Source organism: Heliangelus exortis, chromosome 26 (genome assembly GCF_036169615.1).
Source record: "Heliangelus exortis chromosome 26, bHelExo1.hap1, whole genome shotgun sequence".
In the NCBI taxonomy this organism is placed as follows: Eukaryota; Metazoa; Chordata; class Aves; order Apodiformes; family Trochilidae; genus Heliangelus; species Heliangelus exortis.
Genome location: NC_092447.1, coordinates 805,452 through 827,726, shown reverse-complemented (window position 1 = coordinate 827,726; position 22,275 = coordinate 805,452). Strand labels below are relative to the sequence as shown.

The window sequence follows — 22,275 nt, the reverse complement described above, 5'->3', positions numbered from 1 at the left end:
CTGGAAGTGTGGTGATAATTCACTTTGTTTGCGTAGCGGTGCGTGGGGATCAGGGAGAAGACTTGCTGTTCCTGTGGGCTTAAGCAGCAAAATGTAAATTGTTGGGTTTGTCCCTGTGGATGTTTTGTGTGTGGTTGGGTTGCTGGTTTGACGTGAGGAACAAATGAACGTCTCCTTTTAAACAGAGGGTGCTCTTTGTTCCAGGTCCCACGAGTGCCCTGTTTGTGAGGTCAAACAGAGTAAGATCTGAAAGTCTGTTTTGATTTCAGCTGTTTACTATGAATTCTGTGAATAAGCTGCAGGCCTCATGGCTGAGAGTACAAGTGCTTCAGTTGATCAACAAAAATTCTCAGAAAGGTGGACAGCACTGTCTGGGTGGTGTGGTTAGCACCTCTGCTGTCTCTGCCCCTTCTCTCAGTCCCCTCCTGCTCATTCCAAGCTTTTTGAGCTTGGACAGGGTAAGCAGCGTGGTACCAGGCTCTAGGTACCAGGCATGGTTCCAGGCTCAGGCTGCTTCAGAGATCACCAGTTTACCAAATACACTGGAAGTTTAACTTAATCCACCACAAGGAGGAGATCCGGGGACAGAAAGCAACCGAAAGCACAAGGAACCTGCCAGGGGCAACTCCTGCATCAGCCCTGCCCCTCAGCCAGAGGATGCTTGTTCTTCATGTAGGGTTTCACCACTTGTTTGAATGCAGAGAGCAGTGTCAGGTGCTTCATGGAAGTACAGAGAAGAGCAACTGATGTTCTTAGGGGCTGTGAAATGAAACCATGCAATTCCCTGCTCTCTGGAAAGCACTCATACACCCCTGGCTCCTGCTGAGCACAGCAGCATCTGTGCCACCCAGCAGCCAGGATGCTGCTGCCCCTGCTGCACTCCAGAGCCCTGTGCTGGCTCCCAGCTGAACATCTAGGTCATCCCTGTAACCTCCCTTGCACGAGAGGTTTATGCAGACTAAGCTCACGATGGTTAATTTTGGCATCCAGTTGCCCTTGGTGGTATGTGGAGTATTCTGTAGCTTCATTGTTCCTGTCCTCCCTCTGGAGCTGGTGCAGAAATGTCAGTGGTCCCTGAGTGCTGCGCCTACGTGCAGAGCTTGGGGACTGGGCTCCACTTGAATTTCTTCAGGAAAAGGGAAATTTCACACCTAGCCCAAAGAGACTGGTTCAGATTTGCTCACGGAGTTAGTTTATCCGGTGAATAAAACGTAATTGACAAGTTCTCTGAAAAACAACTTCACTCTGTTGCACAACATGAGTAGTGGAGCGTGGAGAAGTGGGTTGCTGTGCAGTCAGAAGCCAGCAGACCTGCTTTGATGGATCTTGGTAATTAGTATTTACTGCAAGGCAATTATGTCGCAGGTATTTTAATTAATGGGTGACTGGGAAAAATGCAGCCGCCTGATGAGAAGCCTTCAGAAGTGATTTATTTTTAATATTTTCAAGAACAGATATCTCTGTCAAGACCTCTAGTTTAATGGAGTTCTTGGAGCAAAATTAATCTGGCCTTTTTCTGGCCAGAACTCTTCTGAGGCCTCCTCCATGGCTTGGCTGAGTTTTTTTGTAGCACTGTCCTCAGCTCCATAACTCTGCAAACTGCTGTTCCTCCCTCTGTCTCTCACTGTGCCACATCACTTTGAGCAAGACTTGCTTATAGGGTGAAGAGGTATCAAGAAAAGGCAACACTTGTATTTCAGAATTCATTTGCTGCTCACTTGGACTTCTGCACTTTTCTTGGTGGAGTTTTGTTGCCTGTTCTGCTGAAGCTTCAGGCATTGGTGAATCTTTCAAGGATGTTTCCTGCAAAAAACTGGGGGGACAGAGGGCTGGCAGGTGGCCACCAACCTGCACCTCTCTCTGTCAGAGCAGCACACTTGAGATTTGGTATTTGACCGCAGGAAAGGGTTGAAAAAGCTTTATTTTAGTGTAGAAAAAGATTTAAAAACCACTTTGTTCTTCGCTCCCTCCCTTGCAGATCACCTGGTGGCCCATGGACGCATGGCTGAGAAGGAAGCCCGGAGAAAGTTCAAGCAGATAGTGGCTGCTGTCAACTTCTGTCACTGTCGGAATATTGTCCACCGAGATCTGAAAGCAGAAAATCTGCTTCTGGATGCAAACCTCAACATCAAAATAGCAGGTGAGCTGTGGGGGGGAGGAAGGCAGCTGCTCGCAGAAGTTAATAAATGCAGGCACTGGCGGCTTCCAGGTATTCAGAAAGAAGGAAGCACAGTGAGGCTAAAGGAAGCTTTGGATTTCTGTGTGGCCTGCTGCCCAGAGCTGAAACTGCCAGCTTGTAGCCAGGAGATTTATATCTCCCTTGAAGAAGAAGGAAAAAAAAAAAGCTAGTTTGGCTCAGTGGGCAGAGCTGCGGCTCCAGATACTGCAGTGTTGCAGTGCACTGGGCCGTGGCTGAGATTGGTATTAAAAAACTGACCTTGTTTTGAGACCTGCTGCTGGTTTAGGACTTCCTGGAAGCGGGTCAGACTGGGTGAAAGGGAAAGAATGGAAAGTAAGGATGACAATGTCTGTGGCAGGGTGGTGGAGGGGAAACAGCACTCCTGGAATCACTTTGCTGTGCTGTCTGACAGCAAAAGAATTAGCCCTGGTGCTTTGGGTGTTTTATTCATGACAGGCAGAGAATGTGAAGTTCTGAATAAACAGGCCCTTAGTGTCTGGTGAGGGTTTTGCTGGGCAGTGGGTTATTTGCTAGAACTGCTCTTCCAGAGAGCTTGCACCTCAAGCAGTTTCTAGACAGCTTCTAACACAGCCCTTGCGTGTCTGTGATCCTCTTGTCCCTGAGATTGAGCCTTGGCTGCTGTGCTCTGTGATGCACTGACTGCACTCGACTTTATTTAGCTTTGTGGGATTATGTAGCAACCAACTGGAACAAGAGGATTTAGTTCAGCTCTGGTCTTTGCTTGCCGTGGCTTTTGCGTTGGAAGAGCCTGTGCTGACCATGTCATTCTCCTGGGGCTGAATGCACAGCAGAGCATTTTTGGAAAGCACTTTGTTGCCCCCTCTATTAACAGACTTCCTTGGAGAGTTCATCGGCTTTTACAAGGGTTTGAAACTTGAACCTAAAAAAAGAGTGCTTAGGGCTACAAACCTTCTTCTGTGAGCAACTTTAATACTGGGGCTTGGGGAATAGTCTTTTAGCTCAGTGCCATCTTGGAGCAAGGCAGCAGTCTTGTTCCTCGTGCTGCAGTTCTCTTGTGAACCATCTGTAGGCGTTAGGCTGGTGTTTAACATTTGGTTTGTAGTAAAATTTTTAGTAATTTCTTAGGTTTCTCTCATCCTCGTCCTCTCCTGTCAGAGAAACACATTCTCAGTGTGGGCAAAGGGCTTGGTTTTCCAGGTCAGATTCTCTTCCTCCAGATGGGTGTGATCCTCCTGCTCCTCTTTGAACCTGCTGCAGGGGTGCTGGAAGGGGTTGGTGGCTCAGGTCTTCAGCAGATCCTCTTCACTCTCTTTGTGCAAACTGCTGCACTGAGGATTTGAGGCCATCTTGTGTTCATGGGGTAAAATCCATGTGCCATGGGAGGGTGCCTTGCAAAGCCAAAGGAATAAAGAAGTTAAAAACTAACCCAGGTAGAAAGGGGAAAGTGTCCTGAAGAACTGTCCACAGACAGGAGCATGCTGGCAAGCTCTGCCCACATCTGAAAACTCTGGAAACTTTTTTTTTTTTCTTTTTTTAAATCTAAGGAAGTTGGAAACTATTTTCCTTCCAAATCTTTGCTCCCAGAATGGACTGCAGGAGATAGTTCCCACCCTGGTGGTGGCAGTGTTTTACTTGGCAGGAAGGTGTAGTAGTGATTTGAAAAGTAGCCTGGAAAAGCTGATTTATGGTATAGGATTTTCCAAGTATTAGGTTTTGTCCCTATAACTTATAAATTGCAACTTGACACCAGTTCTTCCGTTCCGAGAGCCAAAAGAGAAGTGACAGCAACTGATCCCTTTCACACCAGAGCTCCCAGAACACACACTGCAGAGTCACACAGAGTGGAGGATCAGCCAAACCTGTGCTCCCAAACCCATCAACCAGCTCTTAACTCAACCCCCTGCAGGAATTTTCAGCTGCTGGAAGCTGTGGGTGCACCCTGAGTGTCTTCTGAAGGCTCTGCTTGGTAGGTCTGGTGGCTTCTTATCTGCCAAGGAGCAGCAGTGCAGACACAGTGCTCCAGCCAGGAGCTGAGCTGATTGCTGAGAGCCCAGCCCAGCCCAGGGAATGGTTTCAGAGAGGAATCTGATCTATGCATTGCTTTGCATTCATTTGAGCAGCCTGCTTGCTCTTTCTCCCTCTGATGAGAAAAGTTGCTCCCTGAAGCCCTGAGGAAACAGGAGTGACTGGGCCCACTTCTGTAGCACAGAGAGGTTTCTTTTAAATGTTTGTTCTGTATCACATCCCTGCAACATTTGCCTTTCCTGTTCTTTAAAAATGCCCTTTCCCTCTCCACCTCTTTGTGCAATGACACCTGGCTGCTCCCTGGGGATTTAGATTTGTATGGCTCTGTGGACTGAGATGACTTGTCATCATTTTTAAGAAAGTTTCAAGTTGTAGGTTTTGTGGTGTTCTTTTGGTTTTGTTTTTTTTCAGATTTGTGTTGTCTGTTGCTTTGGGGTTTTCAAATCCCCCCCTCCCTTAACTTTTTGGGGGTCTTTTAAAGAACATGCAGTTTTCACCAGTCTCTGCCCTCCTCCCCTCCACTCTCCAAACGAGCTGTCAGCCCGTGAGCTAATTTCATCCCCATGTGGAAGAGGGGTAAGGTTTCACAGACAGCCAATCTCCTGGGATGCAGAGGAGGCTGCAGGAGGCAGCTGCTGTGTGTCTGTTAGGCTGGCAGCTGGCATGGCACAGCTCTGGCATGGCACAGCTCTGGCATGGCACAGCTCTGGCATGGCACAGCTCTGACATGGCACAGCTCTGACATGGCACAGCTCTGCCCTCCCTGCCATGGGCCAGGAGCAAGCCCTTCCTCTGGAGCTGCACAGGGTGATATTCACTGCTCTGGTGCCAAAGTGCTGCAAAGCCCACCTGAGTACATACAACGATGAAGAAAAATGGCAAAACCAGAATAGTTTGCTCAGAATATGTGAAGGACCAAAATTTCAGCTTATTCTTGCCCAGTCAAGAAGAGTTTGCACCTCAAGTGGACTGCAAACACTCTGCTTTTAGGAGATGGAAATGCACTTAATGCTGTGGTTGCTGTTGCTGGCTCTGGTAGCTGTGATTCAGGCATCCTGCTTCAGAGGTGAGATGGAACAGCTCAGGATCTTGCAAAGGTGGCACAGACAATTGTGCAGCTGCTTGCTCTTTCCCTGAAGCCTCCTCCACAGCCCAACTGTGCTGCTGGTTTGGAAGTTCAGATGACTTTGTTTCCATCACTAAAAACCCAGGGGGTGTTTAAGTGCCTTGTTTTGGTACTGCCATGCTTCTGTCTAAAAGATGGGAACCATTTTCCTTTCAGCAGGGCAATATTGAATGTGTTATGGCAAACCTGTGGTTTGAGATGATTTAGGGAAACCAACCTGTCTTGATGGCTAAAGAATGCATCCCAAAGTCCTTATCATTTACACCATGTACTGTAGGGAGAAATAAGCAGGCAAAAGCAAAGACAGATTTTCAAGATGAACGTATTTTAATGTCAAGAAGTGGGAAAAAACCTTTTGTGGTTTTGGATATCAAATATTCTCCACCACTCGTATATGTGTGTTGCAAAACACATTTTTCAGTCAAGTTCTCCTTGCACAGTGTTTGGATTTTTTGTTTCCCTGGCAGGTAGACAGTCAGCTGTGCATCAGCCCAGATACACAGCAGTTCTGACCAGTGATGGAGTCAAAATGAAGCTCTTTTCTAAGATATTTCTACTTTCTACAGCTGCACTGTGTATTTTTGCTGCAATGTTTTTCAGTTTAATCAGTTAGAATTTGCAAACTGAGTATTTCTGGCCCTCCTTGTTTTTTTCCCAGCATTTCTCTGACGAGCCTGCTGTGAGGATCTGCTGCTGGTGCAAATGCCATGAAAAATGTCCTTGTGGCTGTGGGTCCCTGTCCGTGAGCATTAATGTCACTCACCCTCCTGCTGACACACTTGTAGCAGAAAGGCAGCACAGCAGGTTGCAGAGAACCTCCTGAGTCCAGGCTTTGCTTTCTTTACCCTTCCCAGTGCAAGCCCCAGCCGTGTGCCAGGGCTGGCAGGTTAATTAGCAGAAAACACCATTAGCAGCCACATCAGCTGATGGGTGACTGCCCACAAGTTTAAGACTTTTCTTTTAATTTCTCTTCCAGGATTTATTGTCTGCTGTTGATGAGTGGTTTGGTTTGTAGCACGGCCGAAGTTTCCAGCTCACCTTGTGCTTTCTGAAAACCCAAAATTTCCCATTCTGTGTTCTGTCGTCTCATCAGTTCTCTGTGTTCTTGCAGATTTTGGGTTCAGTAACATCTTCACACCTGGTCAGCTGCTTAAAACCTGGTGTGGGAGCCCTCCCTATGCAGCTCCAGAGCTCTTCGAAGGGAAGGAGTATGATGGGCCAAAGGTTGACATTTGGGTACGCCACAAACCTCTTTTTTGATCTCACTTTCACTCTGATTGAACACCTAGTACATGTCTTGGGGGGAAAAGCTCCTGAGAGGGCACAAAATGTGTGGGACAGTCTCTTTCATGGCACCAGCAGGCCCAAAACCTGCTTTGCCTGGCAGCCCTGCCTTTCAGCGCTGCCTCGGTTGCTTTTTTTCTTCTTTCTCACAGTTTTATTCTGTTGAAACACCATTTTCTGCTGTTAAGTGTAGTCTCTCCCTCTGTTCTGGCTGCAGAGCCTCGGCGTGGTGCTGTACGTGCTGGTCTGTGGAGCTCTGCCCTTTGATGGGAGCACTCTGCAGAACCTGCGGGCCAGGGTGCTGAGCGGGAAGTTCCGCATCCCCTTCTTCATGTCCACAGGTGAGGGGCCCTGGGCTGTCTGGGGTCAGGAAAGCGTAATTAATTCTCAGGTTAAAACACAAATTAAGACTTAAGAGTGAGTCATATGGAGGTTCTGGATTGCCTGCTGTCAGGTTAAGGAATAATTTGATGGGTGGAGTTTCCCACCCAAAAGCTTCCTTGCCTGCTGCCTTCCTTGGGGTCTCGTTGTGCTTCCTCAAACCCCTGGTGCTTTAAAAGCCAGCTCAGGTCCAACTTGAAATGTGGGAGAACCTCACGGTGACAGCACACACGTCACATGCTGGAGAAATCATTCACAGGGAGTGGCTGCTGAGTGGGGAATGTTCAGAGGATACATGGTCCTTCAACCCCCAAAGCCACTGGTGTCCCCGGTGGACTCTGGCGAGGCAGGGACAGGGGGACTGTGTGCCACCTAGGGTTGGCTGCCTCCCTTCCCAGCATGGGGAAACCAAGTGTCTGCAGCCAAGTGGCACCTCGGGGACTGAAGGGATGTGAAGCACAGGAGGAGAAGCAACGTTTGTGCTGCCTGTGGCTTCCTGGGGAGAAGAGGAGAAAGCTCTCTGTCCCCTGCAGCTGGAGGCTCCCTCCTTGGGGCTCACCCACCCTCTCTCTTCCCTGGCAGAATGTGAACATCTGATCCGCCACATGCTGGTCCTGGACCCCAGCAAGAGGCTCTCCATGGAGCAGATCTGCAAACACAAGTGGATGAAGCTCGGGGAGGCCGACGCCGAGTTTGACAGGGTGAGGAGCAGGGTCTGCCGGGTGCCTGCTGGGCTGCAGACGGGTTCTGGGCACTGCTGCAGTGCTCGTGGATCTTTCCCCCATGGCCTCGAGAGCCTAAAGCCCTCGGGTTTGGGTCCGTGTGGGTTCCCTCAGCCCGCAGAGCTGCTGGCAGCCCCAGCCCCGCGGATGGGCTGCGCGGTGACTCAGTGGCGTGCAGGGGGGAGCATGGGGCTGAGGCTGTGTCTGTGCTCCCCCAGCTGATCGCTGAGTGCCAGCATCTGAAGACAGAGAGGCAGATGGAGCCACTGAACGAGGACGTGCTGCTGGCCATGGCAGACATGGGGCTGGACAAGGAGCGCACCGTTCAGGTGAGACAGGGCCCTGTGCTGCCTGACACCCCTGGGAACTGAGCAGCCTCAACACAGCCTGGGGTGTGGTTTATTGCTTGAGAAAAGGGACTGACCACGTTTTCCTTTTCCTCTTTTAGTCATTGAGAGCTGATGCTTACGATCACTACAGTGCAATCTACAGCCTGCTCTGCGACCGTCTGAAGAGACACAAGAATCTGCGCATTGCAGCGTCCCCCAGTATACCACGGACCATGACCTTCCCCACCTCCCCCAATATCCAGGTAGATCCAGCTTGCAGAGTGCTCTTCCAGCCCTGGAGGGTCAGACAGTCCCATACCTGATGAACTCTTGAGTGGCTTCTGGGTATCCTCATCCTGGCAGGAGTGTCAAAACATTTCTCATCCAAGAATTTCATGAGTGTTGAGGGTGATGGGATGCTGTGGTTAGGAACAGTTTGCTCCTGGGCTGGGTGTTAGTGGATACCCTGCAGAGCAAGTCTGGTGTTAGGTCAAGACAGAGAAGAAAGTGTGAGGGCTGTTGGTTGGGAGCTGTGGTTTATACAGGCCAGGGCTGCTGCACAATGCTTCTTCCTCATTTTGTGCTGCTGCCCAAGCAGTGGATGTTTGCTTTTAGAGGGGCCAGGTCATAAGGGAAGCAGGAGAGATGCTGACCCTGCCTGAACAGAAGGGAGAAGGGGAAATGAGGCAACCCCGTGAGAATTAAGAATAAACACATCTCCCCTGGCTCCAGGGTGACCTCCCTGTTCCCCAGTGCTTCATTCTGTGCACTAGTGTTAATGCAGCAGTGTTGGTAAAGGGATTGCAAGAGATGCCACTTCTGATTTTCTCTCTCTGCTCAGCAGACAGAACAGACAGGCAATACCATGAGCATCAACGTGCCACAAGTCCAGCTCATCAACCCTGAGAACCAAATTGTGGAGGTGAGGTGTACACCCCTTGAGAACCCCCACCATTTTTTTTCCTGGGCTCATATTGAAGCCTTTTTTCTTGAAACTCACCATGGATTGCAACATCTCCAATGTTTTGCCTGCCTAGACTGATGGAACAATGAACTTAGACAGTGATGAAGGGGAAGAGCCATCACCTGAAGCTCTGGTCCGTTACCTCTCCATGAGGAGGCACACAGTTGGAGTAGCTGACCCACGGTGAGTACTGGACTTCAGCTTCCTGACAGAGGGGACCTGAAGGTGAGTTCACTAGTGGGTAGTTCTGTTCACATCATTGCTGATTAACCTGTCCATAAATGTGATTGCACAGGACGGAAGTCATGGAAGATCTGCAGAAGCTCCTGCCTGGCTTCCCTCGTGTCACTCCTCAGGCTCCCTTCCTGCAGGTGACCCCCAATGTGAACTTCATGCACAATGTGCTGCCCAGGCAGAACCTGCAGCCCACGGGGCAGCTGGAGTACAAGGTACTGACCCACACACATGCTCCCTGCTGCAGCCTGTGCCCCACCAGAGTGGGGGGTGAGGGGGTGCTCTGTCTTCTCTTTATTTGCCAGCTCCTTGGACTCTCTGAGGTTCAAGCTTTTGTTGTCTCTTTAGGGTTTATTCCATGTAGTTACTTAAAACCAGAATCACAGAATGCCAGGGGTTGGAAGGGACCTCTGGAGATCATCTGCCAGGGGGCAGGCTTACCCAGAGCAGGTTGCACAGGATGGTGTCCAGGTGGGCTTGGAATGTCTCCAGAGACGGGGACTCCACCACCTCTCTGTGCAGCCTGTGCCAGTGCTCTGCTACCCTCAAAGTAAAGAAGTTCCTCCTCTTGTCTTTGTGCTTGGCAGGAGCAGTCCCTGCTGCAGCCCCCCACCCTGCAGCTGCTGAATGGCATGGGCCCCCTGGGCCGGCGGGCGTCCGACGGGGGAGCCAACATCCAGCTGCATGCACAGCAGCTGCTCAAGAGACCTCGGGGTCCCTCTCCACTCGTCACCATGACACCAGTAAGTAGCAAAAGAAAAGAGGAGGGCTGGTGGCATGCTTAGAAATGTCCATCTTGGGTGTTAGTACATGTTTGTTCTTCCTCAGTGCATCCGTGTCTCTGCCAGCACCAAAAGAAGCAGCAGCCTTGTACAGGCTGGTCTGGCTCAGGGAGGGAATGTTGGAGGGAGCTCTTGGCCAAGTGTCCTTGGTGCTGCAGAGCTGCCTCATCCCTGGGAGAGCTTGCTGGGAGGTCAGGGGACAGCACCAGCTGCTTCCTGGGGCCCATGGCTGCTCTTGTCTCTGCAGGCTGTCCCAGCAGTCACCCCTGTGGACGAGGAGAGCTCGGACGGGGAGCCAGACCAGGAGGCTGTGCAGAGGTAACTCCCAGTCTGTTAATGTTTGCCCCTACTGCCTCCAAGAGGCTCACCCTGGGGTGCTCCACAGCTGAATTAATGCACGAGCAACCTCAGCACAGGCTACAGTGTCAGTGGCAGCCAAGGTTCAAGGTGTCTCTTGTTCATGTGGGCATTGATTGCTGTAGGCACTTCTCTGTCACTACTGGGTGATTACCAAGCTGGGTTCCCCCTGAAAGGGTGAGATAATTGAGCAGCAGGCTCTCCAGAAGGTCTGAAACTGCTGAATTCCTTTGCACACAGTCCACACTAACCTGCAGAGCCAGTGCACAGGGGCAGGGCTCCCCCCACGGCCCTGGGAGCCATGGAGCTTTGGTTTCAAGACACGCAGTAAACATCCAACTCTGATGCCTTCAACAAAGTGAGCTTGCTGGAAATAGGGGTACCTCTAGCTTCTAGTTTTAACAGTAAGCCTTAAAATAGTTTGCTCCAAGAAGGAAAAGATTAGTAGGTAACAAGCTGGAAACTTGTGTTCTCTGTCTGCTCCAAACATGTACCAGGAAGCGGGTAGGACATGCTTGTACTTCCTCAAGCCATGAAAATACTAACCATGTCCTTGCTAACATTTTCATAGCAGCTTTTGCATAGCTCCCTCTCTGCTAACCAGCTGGTGCACTTGGTGTGGTGATGGAGTGCTCCTCTTCCTTGCCTCAAACTTGAGAAGGTTCCTGGATGCCCCCCAGTTTGTAGAGGCCACCACCTCGAGCTCGGGGGTGTTTCCTCAGGGCTGTGCTCAGGGTTCACACTGGGGTTGGGTGCAGGCAGAGGAGCCCCGAGGTGGGTGGGTGCTGTCCTCCAGAGCTTTTTCCAGCTCTTCTCCTTCCAGTGCTCCAGAGCCAAGGGGGGATTTGAGCAGTGGGTGTGTGCAGTGGCAGACTGTGCAGAGTGTGTGCTCAGGCTCTTGTGCCTACCAGCTTAGGAGAAAGGACTGCTGGTGCACGTGAAAGAACTCACTTCCAGCCCTGCCTTAGGGGTGACACAGAGCACACCTCATGTTCTCTGTGGAGCCTTAAATTGCAGTTCTTTACCAGCCTCATCTTTGTGCTCAGCCCTGTGGAGCTGTAGTACCCTAACTGTGCACTGTCCTCCCTTGTGGGGCTCAGGGCCACAGGCTCTGTACACAGCTGGGTGGCCAAGGTGGCTACTGAAAGTTGTAACTTAGGGCCCAGGGTGTCCAGCAACAACACTTGAGGGGGCAGGCAGTCTTTCTGACTGTGGGAATTGGATTAATCTGATTCTTGGCAAGGGATTGCCTGGACTTCTTACCTGGGCAGATTTTCACCTCTCCTATTCTAAAACCTGAGATTTCTAAATCTTTAAGTACAAAGCATTAGCTCAGCCAGAAGCCTTTTGAAACCCTCATGCAGGATTTGTAGGTTGCAAACCACCGAGATGTTCAGGTCCCACCAAAAACACATCTCCTTGGACCCACAGGTCACTTGCTGCTCTTGACAGTGCTGCCCTTAGTCCTTTCCTACCATGTTGTTCTTCCACCAGATGGCCCAGAAAAAGCCTTGTCCAGGTTGTGTGTTAACTTGCTTTCCACCCCCTAATGTTGCAACATGTCAGTAGTCACCAGAGGAGAAGGGTAAATACAGCATTAACATCAGGGACAGATGCAAATATTTAGCTTCTCAGAACACTGCTCTGAACAGGCTGTATGCAGCCACCAGTGAGCAGTTTTTGCCCTCCTTGATCTGACCTTGAGAGGAGAGCACAGTCTTTGCTCTTCTCTGGGGAACAGTCACATCTCCTTTGAGCTTTGGGAAACTTCCTTCCACCTATAAGGCTGTTATAGCTCATGATTTGATTGTTCCCTGGAGGTCTGAAATAAAATGATCTGAGCAAACCACAACTCTAAAGCTCTTTGGGAAACTTTCCCCGTCTGCATCAAATGATTCTTAATCAGCTAATGGCACAGGCTCTGGCAAGTTACCACAACACTAAGCACTCATTCTGTTAACTTGCTGTCTTCTGCTTAAGTGGCTTCAGTAGCTGGCAGAGAGTGGCTGGGCTTGGAGGAGGCAACAGCTTTCTTGCTTGCTGCTCTTCTCTGCTTCACCCGTTGAAGTTGCAGTGACAGCATGAGCAGGGGAGCAGAGTGAGGCTGAGAACTCCCTGTGAGTGTCCCCGGTGTCACTGGCCAGGTGATCTTTGTCACAGTTACCCCAGCTGCCTCCGTGTGCTGGTTCATGGGAATAGAAGCAGTTGGGTTCTTAGGTGGGCATTCATCCCACCTGGCACTGGGTGGGCGAGCGTGGGCCCCCGGGCTCCTCAGCTCCCAGGACACCCAGGGTTGGTGCTCCAGGTGTTCCAGTGCTGGCCCCATGCCCCAGCTGCTCCTGCAGTGCTGTGGGCAGTGACCAGCCAGGCCAGGCAGTGCCTGGCAGAGCTGCAGGGCCCTTCAGCTCATCCTGACCCAGGCAGAAGCTCTGGGTTTTACCCTACACACAACCCCAGCTCCTCGGTAGCCACCCCTCATCTCTCCTGGGGTCGTCCTGGTGCCACCTTCCCTGGTGGGACCAACTGCTCCTGGCCAGCCCCAGGGCTTCCCAGAGGGAGGTCTGAAGTGCAGAGGGCATCATCCTGAGCAGCAGCTCTGCTCAGTGCCTGTTCTCTGGCCAGCTCTTGATAGGGTTGTCTGTGGCTCTTCTTGGCTCCACGCACACAGCAGACGTCCCCGTGGCTGCTCAGCAGGGCCCTGGGAGCAGGAGGCAAACCTGCTGCAGTGGAGTGACTCACCATGGTGAGGGCAGGTGGTCACCTGGGTATTCCCAGAGGGACATCCCAGTGTTCCCCTGGAGGACAAACGGGGCTTTCCTGCTGGGAAGAGCAAATGGCTGCTCTTGCCTTCCAAGGCTGGCAGTAGCACACGGGTGGCTCAGAGGACACGTGTCCCCTGAGCACTGCAGAGCCAGCAATGCAAGGGGCATGGGCAGCGTGGCCGTGGGGGGCTTCTCCCCGGCTGGTTCTGAGCAGGGCAGCAAACACTCTTCCTTCCTGCTGGCTCTGGATTATCTAACACTCCGTTTTTGGAGTACTCCCATCAGTCTCTTATAAAATGTGCTCCTGCTTGTTGCAGATACTTGGCAAATAGGTCAAAAAGGCACACTCTGGCAATGACCAACCCTACAGCTGAAATCCCTCCAGACTTGCAGAGGCAGCTAGGACAGCAGTCCTTCCGACCCCGGGCTTGGGCTCCACACCTGGTCCCCGATCAGCACCGGTGAGTAATGGCACCGGCCGTTCGGGCAGCTTTGCGCCAGGAAACCTGCTCAATGTCACCTGGAATGGAGCACTGAGGACATCCTGCTTGGCAGGGAGGGGTGAGGAGAAGGAAGGAGGACAAAGAGCAGACCCAGAGAGCAGAGGGTGTCCGGCCACATTTTTGGAGGCAGGTGCAGGCAAAAGGCTGCACCAAGAGTCATCTACACCAGAGCTTAAAAACCTCACTGTTCTGCACCAGAGTTGTGTGTTCTGACTGCAAAGTCTCTTTGCAAAGCTTCTCAAGAGTCATTCCAGAACATTTCTGATCTGAACCCCTGATGGGAAAGCTGTGGGGATAGGAAGGGGGGGTGGGAAAACAATCACTGTCTGGGATGGGGGGAACTGGCACAGGTTGGACCTAAACACACTCAGGGTGTGTGGGTGGGGCCCTCCTGATGGTGAGTGGTGTGGATTTGACACGGAGTCCTTGGCACAGCAGCAAAGGGGAGACACTAATGCCCCAGAGGGAGCTGAAAGCCCGTGCTGGGAACCTCAGGAGCCCACGGCAGCTGCAGAGTTTGCTGCCTGCTGGTCTCCAGGCAGGACTGGTGCTCCTGCTCAGCCTCGCAGCCAGCTCGCACTGGCAAGCTCCACAAAGGGCTTTTTATTGTCGCCAGATACCTGCTGAGCTGAGCACTGATGTAATCAGCAGAGACAGGTGAACTCTGAGCAGACTGATACAAGGCTAGTGCCACGCTGGAACCACGGAGAGCTGAGATAAGCACAGCTCTGCCCTGCAAGAGGTGCTCAGGGATGGGGAGAGCAGGAGGGGAAAGGTTTCTGGGGTCACGGAGAAGCTTGATAGGAAGAGGAGCTTGCAAAACAAGCAGAATGTGCTGGGTCCAGCTTTGAGGATTGCTCCCAGCTGTACAGGTAAGCTGGGTCACTCCCGCACTGCAGGAAATTACTTTTTACAAGAGTGTTAAAATGCACATACCCTGTAAATAAGTTGGTGTCATCCCTGCCTCGTGGCTCTGGCGCCCCAGGGCTGCTGTGTTGCATCATGAGCAGGGTGGTATCTGCTGATTCCCCACCCTCAGTGTTGTTGAGTGCTGTCAGCCTGCCTCAGGTTTGCCTGCCTGACATTTCACCTGTGAAACCAGGGAAACTTCATCTGACCATGGCCTAAATCCCACTGCCCCAGCCTGTGCCTGAGGCAGACATGGCACAGGGACCATTACCAATCCCGTGTACTCACATAAACAGCTCAGCTGTTGCATGCCAGGGCAGTTTTATTTTACCTCTTCACATTTTGTAAACTGTCTTCTCGTGCAACACCTGGTTTGGGACACAAGAACTTACCATCTGAAGGCAGAATTGAAATACAACAATTGTCCAGGGCATTATGGTTATTCTGCCTTGGCCACACGAGTTTGGCAACCTCAGCATAGTTGTGTCTGTAGCTTCTGCTTTTCCTCAGTACAACAGGAGATGCAGTGGACCAGGAGAGGGGCTGGGGTGGCATCAGGAGGCAGGGGTGCAGCTCTAGCCTTGGGAGACAGTTGTGTGTGTAATCAATAGAAATCAATAGAAAAGCACATCCCACTACAGCAGAGCCAGAGCCAAGAACTCAGTGTCCTGGAAGTGGCCCAGCATCACCTCCTGATAAGGAAGAGCCTCTGTGGGACAATCCATTCCATTTGGTGTGGAATGGGCTTCAGGCAGGAGCCATGCTCAGGGCAGCCAGGGCACCACCACCTGCACTGGGGTGGCTGGGGAGCAACCAGCATGGGCTCCTCTGGGGTTGAGTGCCAGGATGTCAGATATGCTGTAAACACCACATCCCCACGACCTTCTCACAGGCAGAGGCCATTTTTATGGGATTTTGCTGGGTTTTGGTGATGGAATTTGCACAGAAACCTGGTTGTGTTGTTTGTAGGGCCCACTGTGCCATGTGGGTGGCAGTCAGCCCTGGTAAGGGTGGCACAGGCTGCACCTCGTGGCAGGGCAGCAGCTTAGTGCTCGATTTTGATAATGGGGAGCCCCAGCTCTGGCAGAAAACAGCTCCTGAAAAAAATCTGGCTCCCTCTGATGGTGAAGAAGGAACTTCATGGTGAAGGGAGTGTGATGGCTTGGTTACTGCACTAGAAGGACTTCCCCCACTTGGCAGAGTTATGTTCCTGCCCTCATTTTTAACTCAGTGCACCTCTAAATGTGGATGCCAGCCCTTCTTCCTCCTCAGAGGCTGCAGGATACATCAGGTTCCTTTCTCCATGTGCTCTTCCTGTTTTTCAGGGGTATAGGGGGCAGGCAAGGCTCCTGGGGAGCTGGTGGGGTCAGGAGGGAGCTACAAAAAAGGACAGTTTTAGATTTGTAACATGCTGAATGGGTTCTGGGACCCTCTTTCCCCCAAGAGATGGATGAATCTGTGTGGATGGACAATGAGTTGCTGCCCACCTGGAAGCTGGTTTGTGGCTGAGCCATCTCTAGCCCTACCCCACATTTGTCTGCCTGGGCACTGAGGATATTGGGTTGTGCTGGTTCCTGCTCACAGTGGTGGTGGCACTTCATTTCTTGATCTAAACCATGGTTTATTCTGGGTGAGTGGGCAGGTAAAACTTGGCACGGCTGGTGTAGATGAAATGTCTCTGTGCTGGAGTTTATTTTTTTAGCTGGCACCACTAACCCACTTCCCCATGTGTTCAGTTCTATTTACAAGGACTCAAACACTCTGCACCTCCCCACCGAGCGCTTCTCCCCGGTCCGGCGCTTCTCTGACGGTGCTGCCAGCATCCAGGCTTTCAAAGCCCACCTGGAGAAGATGGGCAATAACAGCAGCATCAAACAGCTTCAGCAGGTAAAAGAGGGGGATTTGTCTCCAAAGAGCCTCTGTGAGGGCTTTTGTTGTCTCAGTCTCGCTGCTTCAGGAAGCAGAAGGTGAAATCTTCATTGCTGATGCTTGAGGACACGCAGCAGTGGCTTTCCAGACGAGGAATGCACCTGCAGCAACCCCACCAAGTGTCCTCTAAACCTTTCTGCTGATTACCAGCAGGCTGGGAACCCTGGGGGCTTACACCCCTCTGTTTTGGGGAGCAAACCTTGTGCTGTGCCCACAGCTGGGCTGTTCTGCCTGCCCTCGTGGGTCCCACATGCACTGTGGGTCCCACAGTGTCACGTGCATCCTGTTCTGTTGTCTCAGTCCTGAGCTGGCCATGGTATTGCACACCCCATTCTGTTCAGTGAAATGGAGCAGGCTTTCCTTGCTAGCTTTTCCAGAGGGAGAGGCTGCAGAGAGCGCCTTCGTGCACAGCAAGTGTGCCATGCACACAGAGGTGTCTCTGAGAGGGGGTGTTGGCTTCCTGACAGGAGTGTGAGCAGCTTCAGAAGATGTATGGTGGGCACATGGATGAGAGGACGCTGGAGAAGACCCAGCAGCAGCACATGTTGTACCAGCAGGAGCAGCACCATCAGATTCTTCATCAGCAGATCCAGGTATTGGAGCTTGGGTCAGACCTCCTGAAGCCTTAGCTGTGTTTTCCTGCACTGCTGCAGCTGCCAAGCAGATCCTGGTGGGGCTGAGTGGGACAGGTTGCTGGGCTTGCTGTCGTGACAAGTGAGCCTGAAGGACTTGAGCAGTGAGGATTGCATACCTGTTGCCACAGCTGCAGTCAGGGGTTGGGTGTTTGGAGAGGATGGGAACATCCTGTTTCACCAGTCAGTGTTTTCTAGATGTACTAGTTGGGACATCATTGATGAAAAACACTTCTTGTTTCCTCCTGGTGCCTGGTTCAGGACTGTATCCGTCCACCTCAGCCATCTCCACCCCTGCAAGCTCCATGTGAAAACCAGCCAGCTCTGCTCACTCACCAGCTTCAGAGGTAAAGACATGGCTCTGGGAAGGCTCTGGGGAATGGGTTTCACTTGCTCTCAAGGCCAGGGATGAGCTAACACAGTTAGCAGAGGCCAGGGCTGTGTTGGAATTTTAGAGTGAGAATGGCATAGCCATTTCCCAGGGGAATGTGCCTGGTCCTTTTAGCTAGTTTCTGTCTGAAGGACTTTTTAGAAGCAAAGGAGCAGGATTCAAAGGCACAAACTGCTTTGAACAGATGTTTCAGTTCTGCCTCCTGACCCTCTTGGAAGTGCGTTACCTTCAGCAGCCGCTTTCTCTCTGCTCTCTGCTGAGAGCTGCTGCTGGATGCCTCGTGCCTCTCTGGGCTTTTGATGGGGTGAGAGTCCTTGGTTCAGCACCCTGAGTTGTAGATGAGGCAGCTGAGTTATGGGGATGGAGGAAGGAAGGTCTCTCACCAGCCACAGTCAGGAGGCGAGCCTGCAGTGTCCTTGTCCCCAGGTTTCTCTGGCAGCTATGGGGTTGTGCTCACTCCCTGTGCTGCTTGGGAGGGTCGGGTGGCTCCCAGGAGAGAAGCTGAGCTGCAAAGAGCTCAGAATCCCAAATGAGGGCTTTATGGTGGCTGTTGAAACCATGAGAAGCGCAGCCTTTGGCATCAGCTCTTGCAGCAGAAGAGGCATCTTAATGAGGAGCAGGCGTGATGAGAAGGCATGGTGCTTGTTTCCCTGCCTAGGTTACGGATCCAGCCATCCAGCCCGCCCCCGAACCACCCCAATAACCATCTCTTCAGGCAGCCCAACAGCAGCCCACCTCCTGTGAGCAGCAGCGTGCTGCAGCCCCACGGTGAGTGCTGGCTGAGCCGTCTGCGCCCCTCGGGGACCGCGTGGTCCTTCCTGACCCCCAGGACAGCCACGGGCAGGGGTGCTGGGGGCTTCAGTGCCCCTTGTGTCCCAGGCCTTGCGTGGTTTGCCACCGATGTCAAAGATTCTCTATCTGGCAGCAAGGGCTGGTGTTACCGAGAGCTTGTGAGGAGCTGCCAGCTGGAACGTGCTGTTTGGTTTCTTGTCATAAGATCCTTACTTATCACTCCCGGGGGTGGGGAGGAAGGGCTGATACTCTGAGGTTTATGCAAATCGCTGTCAACTCTGCTGTGTTTCTCTTTCTGCACAAGGGGCTCTGGCTGTGACCTTTCCACGCTGGTGCAGGGTGATGGAGCGGGCGGGAGCAGTGCTTCTCCTCACCCCCAGGCACCTGCTGGGACTCCCAGCCTGGCCCAGAGGAGCAGCAGCAGCAGCAGCAGCTCTGGCTGGCCAGCCCGCTGGTCCTGAGGATCTCTGTTCCTCCTAGGTGCCACCTCCCAGTCCCAGTTCCAAGGGATGCCGTCCCACAGCACCATCTTCCCGCAGTCCGGTAACTGTTCCCCTCCTCCCGCCATGGGGCTGACGTGCCTGGGTCTGCAGCAGCAGTCGCAGCCTCAGCAGGTCACCATCCAAGTGCAGGAGCCCGGCGACATGGTCAGCAACAACCTGGTGGCCGGGCAGGCCATGTCCTCCCACACACGGGGCATGTCCCTCAGCCCCAGTGCCAACCAGCTGCAGCTGCAGCAGCGGGCCAGCCTGATGGCCTCCCTCACCTACGGCCACCGACAGCTCTCCAAGCAGCTCAGTGCCGACAGCGCCGAGTCCCACAGGTGAGGCTGCTGCTGCACAGCCCCCCCGAGCTCTCAGGGGGGAGGAAAAACAGGGACAGGGGACTCGGGGTGAGACCAGGGCTGCGCTGGTTTTGGGTTTTGGGGAGCGAGCTGCCTCCCTGCCCCTGGGCAGTGAGCTGGGTCAGGGCTGTGGGAGGCTGCGTGGTGCAGGGAGCTCCTCCTGCCCAGAGAAGGCAGCCTGGCACAGAGTGCAGTGCAGTCACTCCTTCTTTTCTCTCTTCTGCAGTCTGAACGTGAACAGGTACCCCCCCGCCAACTACGACCAGGTGCACTTACACCCCCACCTGTTCCCAGAGCAGCCTCGCGTCTCCCCCAGCAGCTACAGCCCCTCGGGAGGAGTTGGGTTTCCTCCGGCTCAGCAAGCTCTGAAGGTCCCACAACTCGACCAGTATCCCAGTTTCCCTCAGAATGCACATCAGCAGCAGCAGCAGCAGCAGCACTACACGGCCTCGGCACTACAGCAGGCACTGCTGTCCCCAACACCCCCCGACTACAGCCGCCACCAGCAGGTACCACACATCCTCCAGGGACTGCTTTCCCCCCGGCACTCGCTCACGGGGCACACGGACATGAGGCTGCCCCAGGCAGAATTTGCACAGCTCATCAAGCGACGGCAGCAGCAGCAGCAGCAGCAGCAAGAATTCCAAGAGTTGTTCAGGCACATGAGTCAAGGGGATGCCGGGAACATGGGCGCCAGCGTGGGACAGAGCCTCTCGGAGCGCCAGTCCTTGTCTTTGCCTTACCAGAGTGCCGACTCCTACCACCCCCAGAGCAGCCCCCAGCACCTCTTAAAAATCAGGGCACAGGAATGTAGCCAGCAGGTCCCCGGGGCGGTGCCGCCGCACGGATACGTACACCAGCCAGCCCTGTTCCACTCGGAGAGCATGGAGGAGGACTGCGCCTGCGAGGCTGCCAGGGACAGCTTTCCAGACAGTAAGAGTTCAAACACATTGACCAAAGGTTGCCACGAGACCCCTCTGCTTGTAAACGCAGGAGGGCACGGGGACCCCGAATCTTTGCTGGGAACTGGCAGTCAGCCCCAGGAGCTGGGGACACAGCCCTACAGACACCAGCCCGCGGCCACCTTCGGTCGGAACAAGGTGCCCAGCAGAGGTAAGGCTCCCTGCTGCTCGCGTGGGCCACAGGCTCTGCCCTCCTGGCCACTTGCCTGCCTGAGGACACCCTCTGCCCAGCAGGGCAGGGGCTTCCTGACGTGCTTTGCATAGCACAGCACTGCCGAGATTCTTCTTGGCTTTTGTGGCTGTCAGTGACTGCAGGCATTGGCTCTGGAATAAACCCTGGTAAATAAGGAGGGGACCAAACCAGCTGCTTCTCAGGGGAGGCTGACCTACTTCTGCAGGCAGGTAAAGGACAGGTCCCCGAGCACTGCCAGCGTCTGTGGGACATTCCCCATCCTGTGGGGACACTGGGCTAGGGACAGGGAGGTGACCAGCCTACCCCGAGCTGTAGCAGGGTGTTCATTCCCTGAAGGAGAGACCCCTGAATCCTGGCGTCACTGAAGCTTCCCCAAACATGGCAGTGGGAGCAGGGATAAACACCTCGCTGCCTCGCAGCAGCTCCTGTGGCCTTCTGGGAAGCAGCAGCAACAAAACTCCAGCCCTGCTGGAACTGGAAGGGGTTGGTTCTGGAGGAAGGGAGTTTAAGCTTGCAGAGACCTTTCCTGCGGGTTGGATTCAGCTGCTCCTGTGCTCCTTGGTGGCTGGTTTGGCAGCCATGTGCTGTAAGAGAAGTTCCTGCCCCAGCTGTAATTGCAGGGTTGCTCTGTGTGACAAACACCATCCCAGCTCCTTGCTCTGAGGGTTTTGAGGAGAGGCTGGGCTGGGGGGGATCAGTATTCACTGCAGGGCTCGCCCTTGGCACGGGGGCCCCTGTTGCGGAGGAGCAGTGTCCAGGACACGGGGGGCCTGGCTTTGTTTGGGGACACAGCACGGGTTTGTTGGGAAAGTTTTGGGTTGGAACAGGCTGGCTGGGAGGGCAGAGCCGGCCTGCCAGGCCCTGGGGTAGAGACAAGGCACAGCTTTCCTGAAGTTGTCTTGAATTTTGGATTACCAATGTGTTTGCTCTTGGACCTCAGTTTCCCTGTGGTTCTTGAAGCGTGGGAGGGGAGGATTGCCCCGAGTGAGGGGGAGGTTGGAAGCTCCTGAGGGGCATTTTGTACCGAGTCACGAGTTGGCGTGGTCGTTCTGCAGGACGTTAGATGAACAACAAGATCTGATGAAGTCAGAGGCTCTATTTCTGCCCTTCTGCTGGTGGGGCTGGAGCCAGTTACACAAGGGAGAAGGACTTTAGACTGTAAGGCTTTGTAAATGAGTAGAAGCAAGTAAATGTTTACAAATAGTGTTGTGTAAACCCCTCTGACAGGGCTGTGAGGAGGACTCCTCCAGTGAGCTGAGTCCTAAGATGCAGCCGCTTTCCTCCTTCCTTCAGTAACCCACTTGGAACCAGGCCTGTGCCACTTTGGTTCCAGGCAGGGTTGACACCACCCTGAGTACCCCCACCTACACGTAAACCCCACCAAAACTCAGCACTTGCTTGCACACAGCTCAGCTCAAGGCCCTGCCTTGTGTGCTGAGCATCTGCTGGCCATGGCAGCCAGAGACCGTGACAGCATCCACCAAATCCGTGGTCAGGCTGTGACCAAACCACCTCTGAGCGGCTCTGCTCCGGTTTCGCTCCAGTTTCACTCCAGCCTTGGCCATCACAGAGCTGGGAGTGCTGCCCATGGGAAACCTGGGCGCTGAAGGAGCAGAGCTGGGCCAGTGTCCCTGCCAGTGTCACATGCCATCCCCACACAAAGGAGCCCCGTCCCCCGTGGATGTGGGGATGAAAGGCTTTCTGCTGCTGGAGCAGAGCAGGGAAAGGCGCAGGAATTCAGGCCGGCATGAGCTGCATCCCCGAGGGGCTGTGCTGGCAGCCCAGGCTCAGCTTTTGGGTCAGGGCTACTCCAGGTCGGGGGAATTGTTTTCCCTCCCCCCCCTTATTCCCTGCAGTGGGGGGGGAGCCCCGGGGCTGTTTGTGGGGTTGGGGGGGGGGCAGTCTGCCGGCCCCAGCAACCATTCCCACAGTTGGAGCGGCGTCCCGAGCCGCGCGTGGGTGGCACAGCTCCGCCAACATCTGTTACCTCATG

At 53.4% G+C, this 22,275-nt stretch overlaps 3 protein-coding genes across 8 annotated transcripts in view; 2 read left to right on the top strand and 1 right to left on the bottom strand.

Annotated features, from left to right (window-relative positions):
• The window catches only part of PAFAH1B2 (platelet activating factor acetylhydrolase 1b catalytic subunit 2), a 248,265-nt gene that overhangs the window by 42,414 nt on the left and 183,576 nt on the right, over window positions 1-22,275 (bottom strand). The window lies entirely within an intron of this gene.
• The window catches only part of APOA4 (apolipoprotein A4), a 73,507-nt gene that overhangs the window by 40,946 nt on the left and 10,286 nt on the right, over window positions 1-22,275 (top strand). The window lies entirely within an intron of this gene.
• SIK3 (SIK family kinase 3) overlaps window positions 1-22,275 on the top strand; it is a 65,743-nt gene that overhangs the window by 39,133 nt on the left and 4,335 nt on the right. For 2 of the 6 annotated variants that reach the window (XM_071769059.1, XM_071769064.1), the window contains 18 exons: window positions 1,979-2,140; window positions 6,424-6,548; window positions 6,814-6,937; window positions 7,560-7,678; window positions 7,918-8,028; window positions 8,148-8,291; window positions 8,870-8,950; window positions 9,066-9,175; window positions 9,288-9,441; window positions 9,814-9,969; window positions 10,256-10,326; window positions 13,445-13,588; window positions 16,276-16,426; window positions 16,936-17,061; window positions 17,362-17,447; window positions 18,150-18,259; window positions 18,764-19,106; window positions 19,354-20,240. In XM_071769059.1, coding sequence (XP_071625160.1) covers window positions 1,979-2,140; window positions 6,424-6,548; window positions 6,814-6,937; window positions 7,560-7,678; window positions 7,918-8,028; window positions 8,148-8,291; window positions 8,870-8,950; window positions 9,066-9,175; window positions 9,288-9,441; window positions 9,814-9,969; window positions 10,256-10,326; window positions 13,445-13,588; window positions 16,276-16,426; window positions 16,936-17,061; window positions 17,362-17,447; window positions 18,150-18,259; window positions 18,764-19,106; window positions 19,354-20,240 — 3,204 coding nt within the window. The remainder of the gene's footprint in view (window positions 1-1,978; window positions 2,141-6,423; window positions 6,549-6,813; window positions 6,938-7,559; window positions 7,679-7,917; window positions 8,029-8,147; window positions 8,292-8,869; window positions 8,951-9,065; window positions 9,176-9,287; window positions 9,442-9,813; window positions 9,970-10,255; window positions 10,327-13,444; window positions 13,589-16,275; window positions 16,427-16,935; window positions 17,062-17,361; window positions 17,448-18,149; window positions 18,260-18,763; window positions 19,107-19,353; window positions 20,241-22,275) is intronic. The other 4 variants (XM_071769060.1, XM_071769065.1, XM_071769061.1 and 1 more) reach the window with 3 other exon arrangements.